Source organism: Diadema setosum (assembly GCF_964275005.1).
Source record: "Diadema setosum chromosome 20 unlocalized genomic scaffold, eeDiaSeto1 Scaffold_20_unloc_1, whole genome shotgun sequence".
NCBI classification, from domain to species: domain Eukaryota; kingdom Metazoa; phylum Echinodermata; class Echinoidea; order Diadematoida; family Diadematidae; genus Diadema; species Diadema setosum.
In genome coordinates this window covers 1,093,046-1,104,478 of record NW_027307649.1, presented here as the reverse complement: position 1 = coordinate 1,104,478, position 11,433 = coordinate 1,093,046, and the positions used below count along the sequence as shown (strand labels likewise).

At 38.3% G+C, this 11,433-nt stretch overlaps 1 protein-coding gene across 1 annotated transcript in view; it reads right to left on the bottom strand.

Annotated features, from left to right (window-relative positions):
* Positions 1-753: 753 nt before the first annotated feature.
* The window catches only part of LOC140245690 (lysyl oxidase homolog 4-like), a 47,476-nt gene continuing 36,796 nt past the window's right edge, over positions 754-11,433 (bottom strand). The window contains exons 10-15 of the mRNA XM_072325232.1: positions 8,719-9,030; positions 8,171-8,243; positions 6,982-7,274; positions 1,901-2,107; positions 1,281-1,463; positions 754-998 (exon numbers count right to left, since the gene is read on the bottom strand). Of these exons, the coding sequence (XP_072181333.1) occupies positions 754-998; positions 1,281-1,463; positions 1,901-2,107; positions 6,982-7,274; positions 8,171-8,243; positions 8,719-9,030 (1,313 nt within the window). The remainder of the gene's footprint in view (positions 999-1,280; positions 1,464-1,900; positions 2,108-6,981; positions 7,275-8,170; positions 8,244-8,718; positions 9,031-11,433) is intronic.

The window sequence follows — 11,433 nt, the reverse complement described above, 5'->3', positions numbered from 1 at the left end:
CACCTTATCTGCCCACTACACATGTATTTGTTTTTTCAGTCCAAACCGATTTCAATCGCCTATCTCAACCAAAACTAATTATCCTTTTAGAATACCTTGCCTGTTTGAAGTAATCTCTGTGTAAGACATTAATACTCCAGAAGAGATACAGACCACCCCCACACACAGACACACACATTCATATGCAAATACACACGGACACAAAATAGAATAAAGACAACTGAACACACTAAAACAAAATTTAACCCGTCATTTGAAGTTGTTACAACTGATTAAGAAAAAAAAAACATGCATGTGTAGACGTTGGCGATTATTATTGGTCGTTATATCGTACTAAATGATTAGATTCTGAGCGCTGAAAATGGACATTAAAATGAAGGTGGACTATTTGAGTTCATATGTGTATTTGATATGAAGCTCCTTGTATTACAGTAGTTAACATGAAGCATGCCGAACATCCTGACTATAGTACCCGACTCATTCGATCTGTTCAAGACGATTCAAATCAGAGCGAGGTTGGCATGACCAACGTCATATCGCACCCGGTGCGTGCATGTACTGTATCATGACCACCATGAGGACGAAAGAGATTAGGGACAAAAAAGAAAAAAAAAAGAAAAAAAGGAATCGCTTTGTAGTCCGGGTCTCAAATTGGCAACTTTGTTCCATTGGCTGGTTAGAGAGATTTGGAGAAGTTTATTGACTGTGGAGGGAGACTGGAAGAGTACATTTTACTGAAGGGGTGTTTCTCCATTACCACTTTGTATATATTGTACGGTAGAGACCCGGATCGAATCGGCGGTAGGGGATCGTATCGGCGGTGAGGCAAAAATCCCGCCGATTGGATCCGGGGGAACCGATATACTGGCCAAATTCCACCGATTCGTTCCGGCGGAACTTATCTACTGGCCGGAACGGATCGCCTGTGACACTGGACTCGACAACCTTGCCAGGGGAGCGCACCGAGCGCTCAAACGATGGGATTTCCGGGGAAAGTCCTGGCAAACAGGACATTCCCCGCGAAGAGGGGGATCGTATGAACGCAGTGATAGGCTACGTAGCGCAGCTTTGGTAAGGTGTACGGTGGCAAAGACAAGGGCTAGCTGTGGATCTGCGACGCGAACTCTAAGACGACGCAGCCTCCAGAGTTGGACAATGGAAATAGCTGTCTCGTGCATGTGCAGAACACAACTTTTTCTTTGCCTAATCATCGTCGTCCCAGCGTTCGCGTCGCTGATCTAAAGTTCGCTGTTGTCATGTTTCCCACGTCTGAAACATACCTTCTGCTTCGTTCCCTGGCGGGCAATCAGCTTGGGTTCCACTCCACAGCCCGTCCGTGTCGCACCGCCAAATGAACCAATCAGAGCCGGAGTTACAAGATACGTTCACCTCATCACCGTATTCATATCTAAGTCGGGGATTCTGAATTGAGGCTCGAGGTTGGGCGCTTGGTGTGTTGCAACCTTGAATAAAACGAGAAAACAGTCACTGATCAATTCATGTTCAGCTAAGTAGGGCCTAGTTATACGGTGTTATGTTAGTCCATACACATGCACAGTACGTGAGTACTTTTAAGTGTTGACACAGTCAGGGAGGTGACATCTCCCTGATACAGTCCACTTCCATTATAACGAACACAGCTATTACGAAATTTATAACGAAGTAAAAGTTCAGGTCCCCAAATTTTCATTTACATAACTCTATGTGCTCTACGGTTATGCTACAGCGAAATGTTGATATGACGACAGAAACCGCGCCGGTCCTGAGGACTTTGGTTTAACGGGAGTGCACTGTATAGATAAACGTGTCTTGTTTCATTTTCAGTTCAATTACCATTTATTTCCAGCAAATATTTTGTATATAGGTACAGATAGCATGCCATCAATTTGAAAATGCTTACCTTGTTGCTTAGGTCTGCACATATGATCAAGCGGAGGACAATCAACATTCTGTCCGCTCCACAGACCGTGGGGTCCACAGCGCCATGTAACGGACCGGGAGCCGCCCTTACAAACCACTTCCACTCCGTCACCATAAGAGTATGTTACCCGCAAATCAGGAACGTGTGCTTCCGGTGGAACGACGGGGGCATTACACTCTAAGGATGCTGCCATGACAACAACAACAGAGAGAGAGAGAGAGAGAGAGAGAGAGCGAGAGAGTGATTTTGCCATAAATTATTTCCTTACATGCCGCTGCATTGCGATTAATTTGTGTACATTATTTTTGTCATGACAGAATTGACATCAATAGTTCGAAATGAACATTCACGCACAACGCAGCGACATTTGATTTCAACATGGATCATGTTGATACCATCTCAAATAAATGCACAGGGGAACGAAATAATGATATTCAAGACGCACAGATTCTTTCTACCTTTTATTCTGTCTGTCTCATGCCTTCATAAGACACAGAACACACAGTATGCTAGTGGCAACAGAATTGCCATTGATGATAATTTTACATAATGTAACAATTATAAGATGAAATTACTATGATCTCATGTTTTTGTATGTGACGTTTTCTTCTTTTTTATGTGTATGCTATTAAGTATGTTGATTTTAGTATTTGATTATTGCTAACGTATATTACGGAATGTAAATTATCGTAGAGTTTTGTAGTTATGTTGAATAATGTAAGATTACGTTTTGGTATTATTATGATACTTGTAAGGTGCTAAGAAACTGTGTATCAAGCGCGATATAAACATGATAAATGCTAATTATTATTATTAATTAAACCAACCGCACGCATAGGCACGCAATGTAACCGACATCACATCAGTACTGTATCGTGTGTTTAACTTGTATTAAGGGCATTTTTACCATTTACAGATGAAACAAAAAACCCAGCTTTAGTGCTTCAAAATAGTTCTAAAATGTGAGTTATGGATAGGAACAACCAATGTAAAAATGTTAATCAGTATAATTAATGTGAAGTATAATTGTTATAGATATATAGAATGTGATAATAAAATTGATTCTTTGATAAACTGTATACAGTTGCGGTTTATTTAGAAAAATAGTGATTTCTCCTTACAAGTTTAGGATTTATTGCGAATAAGATCTTTATTTGGTAGGACGGTTTGTGATACAACTGACCTACACATATGCATCAAATGTGATAACTCGAATTTTATTAATCACTACTCCCAATGATAAACAGTAGGCTACCTTTAATACCTTTCATTCGAATAAGAACAAATTTCAGGTGACGTCCAATTGTACGCCATATATATTGGTATGGTCTAATAATTATCCGCAGAATGGGCATCTTCATATGAATTTCTTTTGCCGTTGTCTTTGAACGTAAAATTTGGCATTGAATAAAAAATAATGGCCGAGAAGTTGACGAGTGGCAATGAAAATCCCCCCCCCCCAAAAAAAAATGTCAAGATTCAAATCTTAACACTCTGCGTGCCTGTTTACCTTTTGCAGCAGTGATTTTAAAAAGAATATGTTCAAGATATCACATTTGAAACATACTACCACATGAAATTTTCGCAATGAAGCCTAAAATATAAGGAGATATCAGTATTTTTCTCAATAAATCATAACTGTTGACGGTTTAATCTGGAAGCATTCTTATTATAACTATTGTTCACATTTTGTGTAATATACGGATTCAAATCTTTACAGCGCTTGTTTCTGTCCCTGACTCACATTTTAGAACTATTTCAAAGCACTAATTATAGGTTTTTGTTTCATCTGCAAATGGTAAATTATGCCTTTAACTTCTCATAAGTTTGGATGTGAAATTTGTGCATATTGGACTCATTGGCACAGAAAAAGGAAAAGGCAAAGTATGTATGCCCTAGGTTTGCTTTTTCTTCAGAGGCCCCCATATTATTACAAGCATTGTCTTTTGAGAGGTTTCTACTTTCCTCATACATTGATATCGTTCATATTGGTGATTATTAAAACAAAATTATTGGTATTAAAATGTTAAGCTATCATGTTTCGTTAATATTAACATTGTTCTTATTGGTGATTATTCACACAATGTTCCACAAAATAAATTTCTTAATTCTGAATGTCTCCAAATGAGATTAAGTACAAAGAAAAGGGAACAAAAAAACCGCTATGAGCTCACATAACAAAAGTTTGAACGAAACAAAGAAGAAATAAAACTACCTGGGTGTCAAAATACATAATTACCAGGGTAAAGATGTCAACATCCCACAAATTTTATGGATCTGCACATAGTAAATCTATAAAAAAAAAAATTGCATCATTCTATAGTTTTGATCTAGCAAGAATATTTTGGATTATTATAAAAGTTGCTGAAATTATCAGTGAAAACATTAGTTCAATTATATATCTACAATATGTATTTACAAACAGATGAAAGAGTTGGAAGGTGATAACAATTATCTCTGTAAATTCCGTATGTATTCAACACAAACGTGTTGGACATCAAGATCGCCTGACATTCTTTTTTTTTTTTTTGTTCCGTTTATGTGAAACTTCTATCATACCTTTCGTCAGATTTTTCATGTATTAACTAAAGTCATCAAGATACTAGTGTGGAATTGCATTCTGTAGAATTCATATTACTTTAAGCTTGGTTCATCTTATCAATCATTTAATTGATTAGTAGGTCTATACGAAGCTGCGATCGATAATTATATTTTATATTAGCACTATAGCGCCCATCCTCAATCTTGGTTCAGTGATAACAAAGAAAATAGACAATTGTAAATTCTTGGCCACTTTGATTTAAATGGTCAAAATGCGATTAAGATTGCCTTATTGGTCATGTCACAAATGTACACACTAGTAGTTATGTATATGTATGATGTACTGTATTCATGGTTGTTTTAATGTGTATGTACACAGGTTGACCAGATTTAATGGAGAACATTCTATTTGGTATCTATATAGTACATACAGGCTGACCAGATCAGTGGAGAGTTTTCTAGGTAGTATACAATGTAACTACAGTACATGCATGTGACAGGAAATACATTATAGCACACTCAAACTAGAATGATTTCTCACCCAGTCTAGAATGTTCTAGGAAGTGCTAACATATTTGGCTGAGTGAGGTACTGTCCTTGTAGCCCAATGTGATTGGTAGTTATTTTTGGCAATTATGTTATGCACATAGTTAGGCAGTGAGTCATCCAGGATTCCTGGAACTTGGACTTGCTAGTATGTTCAAGTGTGTGGCCCCAAGTTATTGGAGAAAATTACAGAATGTACTATAGAAAGGGGTGAATGGATATAAAAGCCGGAGAAATTCTGCAGTAGGCAGAGTACCCAACACCTCTGCTCTGAGAGTTACGTTACTTCTGGCTCTGAAGTGACTTGTTATAGTCAGTCCTGTGTTACCTGCTGACCTGTTATGTTTGTGGAGATAAGGGCTGGGAGACATTTTGCCTGCAGAGAATTAATTTGCCTTCATTGGAGATAGACTCCATATTTTAATGTCAACGGACATTGCTACGGCAAAGCTGTGACAGGCTGGATTCCTAGCTAGATATTATTGGCTGAATCATCATTCAACGCATCAACTGGACGTGGTCGTCATAACGTTTGGATTCTGCACGTTTCGCCGTGGACATATATCGTGGATTTTACCCCGGATCTATACCGTGGACTATCGTAACCTGCGCCTCTGGAGTTACGTCGGAGGAATCATTCATCGGCGCGTCAAGGATCATTCATCTGTGCATCGAACATCGTATTTGGACCTTTCCAAAGGATTATTTAATTTCACATATGTGTAAGTGATTCCACTACTGATTTATAATTGTTTTTATTGGTCATTATTGTACTGATGTAAAAACCGATTACGAGTCTGTACCCACAATATCACTATTAATAAACCGCCTGAACATTATTTGATTGTTTCTTTTGTGCGATCATTCTCAGAGTGATTTTGGTCGTAACAGTCATTTTGAGATAACCTGCTTTCAAAATCAAACAGAAAGGAATATGACCCGCCATTTACCCAAAAATTCTGAAATACCTCGTCTATCACTTGATAAACAAGTTTATTGACGACAAACTAGGTTTTCGCAATCATTGGGCAAATGGCGCACCAAAAATATGGGAGGAATAAACAGTCAAACACGAGCGCCTAAGACGATAATCTAATTAGTGGAAATTGAGCTAACATTTCTCTGTGCCCAGTAAGCCTCTTTAGATGGAAATGCCAAGGCACTATATAGTTCATCGTCTCATAGTCAATCAACATCACTAACATCAAACATATCATTATTCATTTCAATTCAATTCAATTCAATTCAGTTCAGTTCAATTCAATTCAATTCAATTCAATTCAATTCAATTCAATTCAAGCCAAAGTTTATTTCATTTTTCGACACTGAACATATATATTTCACCGACTTTATGTTCTGCACTGCATAAAGTCGGTGTGAAACAGGTTGTAATAACAAAAAGCCATATGTTGCAATAATCATGACTCTGATCACTGGATAAAAATGAAACGGTTTCTGACTGAACTGAGACATGATAAACAAAAACAAACAAACGAAGATGTCTCAAAGTTTCACCAGCGTTTAGGAAACAGTGATATTGATCATAATTCATTATTCAAAGTGATGAGGTAACGGTTCTCAAAATGACCTACATGCAAATAATCTTCGACGAACTAATGCTTTTAGAAAAACATTAAAAACGATGGTTCATATAATCAGTAGAGGATTACGCCATGATAGCTGCTAGGGGATGGGAGTTGTAGTTGTCGAATTAACAGATGCAATTCATCTTGTGCCAGACTTATGTACAAACATATAAAACCTTTATGATGATGGGACATTATTTTTCATAATCGGATGTGAATGCACCCAATAAAATTTTCCTTTTCAGCTTATATTTTAATGATTCTTAATTCCATAAGGTTCTCATTCTATGTGTACTTCTACGGGAATCTGTATAGATCTATTTATTTATGTCATCTTGAAATACAGATTGCTTTTTGACTTCAAAAATACGTTTTCGTTTTCCATACCTCCTCCTGGATAACACCGCACACCAGCGTTGTAAGAGTCCAGGGAACCTTGTCCGACATTTAACTCCACATCGCGCTCGCAGTCTTGGAGAAACAGCTCCCGGCCGGAACACCTCAGGCCCCGTATAACACCACCGTAATCCCTCGTGGTATAACCACCGGTAACGGGCTTGTCGTAGACGTTCACCGCACGACCCATGCCAAGTTGACGACACGCCACGTTGCCTTCATGTAAGCTCCATCCACTGCGGCTGTCGATGGCACCCCACACGCCGTAGAGGTTTACTTCCACTCTACCGAAGAAAGGATTATTGTCCGGACCACTGTCGTATACCATTCCCTTTTTTAAAGAGATCAATTATCATCGGCGTTGATTGGCTTTGAAGGGTTTATATTCCAAAAGAAGATGGTATCTATGTATTGTATGATATTATTATCACCGGCATCACACCTATCACTGATACAGTTGTTCCTATAGTCAATATCTCTATATCTATAAGTTTAGTTGAGTTCAGTTCAGTTTATTTCTGCTTTCGGCTTTTGATACTATATACAACAAAAGGTGACAATATGTCATAAAATTAATTATATGAATTGTTCCAACGAATTAGTACACATTGCGGGGTACGAATATGTAACTAGTGTATGAACACAACATAATATGGAGAGAAATGTAAAACAATGTCAAATTGAAGGTGAACTGTACAAAAGATAAAGAAAAAAAGTTTAAAGAATTGTTATATGTATACAATATCATATGAAAATGGAAATGCAGGGAACCATCATATCTTCAATATAATCGTTGCTTACCACAATTTCGTTGTCTGACCAATAGGCCCTGCTCCGTGAACTGTGAACTCTCTGAGCTTTCATGTAATATGGTTTTGAGAACTTTGTTTATACAGTAAAAGAATGACAGTGTTATCACGCTTTCTTGAATAGTGCGTGATTCTCGGTATCATTTTTCTCACCTGTTTTCGAACAGGAAACGTCCCAGAAGCTTTTGTTCTGGTGCTGTTGGCTAATGTCGCATGACTGAGCGTGAAATATATTTTTGATGCAATAGCCCAAATCAGCTACAGGTTGAAAAATGCTGCCTGTCCGCATTACTCCATTACCACTCCAATATCCTAGGTGACGACACAACTTGTTTGGCCATTGAAATGGAATGTCTTTAACTCTGATCCACTTTCCAGCTTCTAATTCCATCTCCAGAATCCCATTACTTTCGTCTGTACCGCCGGCAAGTCGGACACCGTGCCCTGATAAAGACATAAACATAAAGTAACATTCGCATAAATAAAAACACTCGATTTACTTGAGGTATATTTTGCCAAGGATACGTATTTGATACGTCATTCGTTTTTTTTTTTTTTTTGATACACTTAGTTCGAAGCTAGTGGAAAAGCGCTTTCTGATTGCCTCCTGGCTTATTCATTGTATTATATTGGTGTAGTAAGTTTATATAGTTACGTAGTAGAAGCCTAGAGGAACCTACAGCATTTGATGTATACACTACTGGTAATGTTTTCCGTCGCTTCACTAATAGGCCTTCCTCGTAGTCTGGAAATGGAAGATACCAACATCGAGTACAGTGAAAGGAGTTTCAAATTTTATCGTCGTACATTGGTACAACGTAAAGATTCCTGATAAATTCCTCCGGGAAAATTGTAGTCAAGGCTTTGATTTCAAACGATCCTATTTCAACTGACAGTTTTCTTAGATCGCAATTCTCACCCAGTGGTGGAAAACAGATGATCTTCTTCTTGTCACCGTTTGCATATGTTGCCACTGAAAACCCCTGGCACTTCCCAAGGTTGTCCTCGTTGCCATAGCAATGCAGCTGGGTGACACAGGGCACGGATCTTTTCCCAAAATCGTTAGTCCGTCCTACAGAGTGGGGCATGCCCAACCCGAGCTGTTTGCATACAACCACCGCATCCTGGATATCCCAGTCGTCCGCGCAAATCGTTATCCATTCGTTGTCGATCAGAACCTCTGGGATGCCGGCGTATGGGTATCGATGGTCCGACACAATCCTCGCATCAACTGACAAGTGAAGTGCATAGCAAAGGTGGAGATTTAAAATTGGGGTATACCAGAGGAGGTATACCAAAGAGGTGATGAATTCATGACATGCTCTGTTCTTAATTTGTCATACACATCTTTTAAGAAATCAAATTTATCATGTTTATTCTGTTGGCTGGTTTGAACACATTCGTTTTGTCACCTTATAAAATAATATTGTATATAGCAATATGACAGTACAAAATCCGGACCAGCTATTGCACAGTGTCAAATAACATAGTTATTACATCTGCCCTCCAGCAATGAGGATTGTCAAAACAAAGTTTACTCGCTCCAAAAAGCCAAAAATCTAATTCTTGTTTGGTTCCTGAATACATGGTTCGATGCGCCACATGAATATTCCGATGACGGGTAATGTGTAAATAAGTCTGTTTTCTCTTTCACTTTGGTGGGGGAACTGTGAAGCTTGTTGTTCTTTGTCATTTTGAGTGGGCGTGGCTGAAAAAAGAAATGCAAAGACATCTTATTGTTCATTTTTTTTTTTCTGGAACAACAATTAATGTTACCGAGACGGCATCGGAACAAAGCTTAGTATTTCATGAAAGTCCTTGCTATTGAGATCAAAGATGTATCATCAGCAATATCAAACATTTTGATATAATAAATTTACAAAGCTATACAAGGAAGTAACAATGAAACTCTAACCGTGCAGTTTAACAGGGGGATATGTATGTTGCGGGCACTGCAATGTTGGTTCGTATGCTTCAGGTTCGCACCAGTACAATAATGTGTCATGCTCGACTGATCAGTCATTGTGTTAGATAATCTCTCGAGGCAGTGTAATGTGAAAATATATCTCGACAATACGTGGAATATGACCAATGCTCCTACCTCACGTCTGTGAATATAAATAATGTGTACATATTACCACCGAAAAAAAAGCATGTAAAGACACAAATCTGCCCATAAAGCCCTGCTAGAAGAGAGCAGTGTCTCACAGTATGAGCACATTGTGAACACAGTGTGAAATCTCTTCACACTGTTCAATTCAAACTCTTTGACATTGTAAACATATTGTGAATCATCGATTCAAAGTGCGAAACAGAACATTGCTATGTGAACACTGTGAAAACCACAAAACAATGTGAAATCTTCATCACACTGTTTGAGGTTGTTCACATAGCCGACTATGTGAACACATAGGAACGCACTGGGACATCTGTCCATAGGGGAAGATTGATAACGCAGACGTTATAGATGATGACTGGCGGGGGAGGGAACATACCGAATGTTCCACCCGAAGGGTTTGAAATGCTATTGAGGGAGGTTATAAGTCCCGAGACGAAGTCGAGGGAGTTACAGCCTCCCGAAATAGCATTTCAGACCCTGAGGGCGGAACGTTTGGTACATGTTCCCGACAACAAAAGTCATCATCTGTTATATCATATGGCTTAGTCAAATTATCACACTTTCGTACGCATCACAATAATCGGTCATCTGCTTTTTCACATTGTATGGAACAGGCAAATTTATCCTATCGATTGCGTGAAAAATATGATCGTTCAATCGTTTGGTATCGTTTGTCATTTTGTTACGAGAAAATGTTTTCCCATGGGAGAACATACAAAATGTTCTGCCCATGGGCTAATATAACCAATGTGCCTCCATCGCGTGACTGTGTTTAGCCAATTACGAACCGGTATTTGATTAACTCATTTAATATTGGAAGATGTTGCTACATCGATGGGGAGTGCATTCACCTCCTATTCCTGGTGAAACTGACGTTGACTGAGGAAATATGCTCGGAGGAAACATTATGTCTGGGTTCAAATGTTAAAAAATCAAAATGTATGACTACTTTGTATAAGTAACACACTTACAATGTCACAACAGCTGAAAATATGCCATACAAAGGTGAACTTACAGCAAAAATTTGCACTTGGAAGACAAAGAAATTTCACTATCATAGAAGTGTAAAGTAATGCTGTAGTTAAAATCATTGAGCAATGCATCGGCAGTACTTTCGCAGTAAGAAATAGAAGAATAATTATGTCAAGTAAGTATGAAGTGGTGTTTTTTTTTTTTTTTTTTTTTTTTTTTTTTTTTTTTTTTTTTTTTACTCCAAGCACTTTTGCGATGATTACGAACAGTACTAGTACGAGCTGAAATTTTCGCGTACAGATATTTTCGCGAATTGCCACTTAGAGGACATTTTCGCGTGTTGTTAATTTCACGGTTGCGAGGGTCTAACTGTACTTACTTATTTGTGCGTTGTTATTTTCGCGTGTTGTTATTTTCGCGGTTCAAAGGCAATTCGCGAAATTCGCGAAAATAAAACCACCGCGAAAAATTCAGCTCGTACAGACAAAAATATGCTGTCGCTTGTTGAGCCATTCTTTTTATTGTAGCGCAATTGCTAAAGGT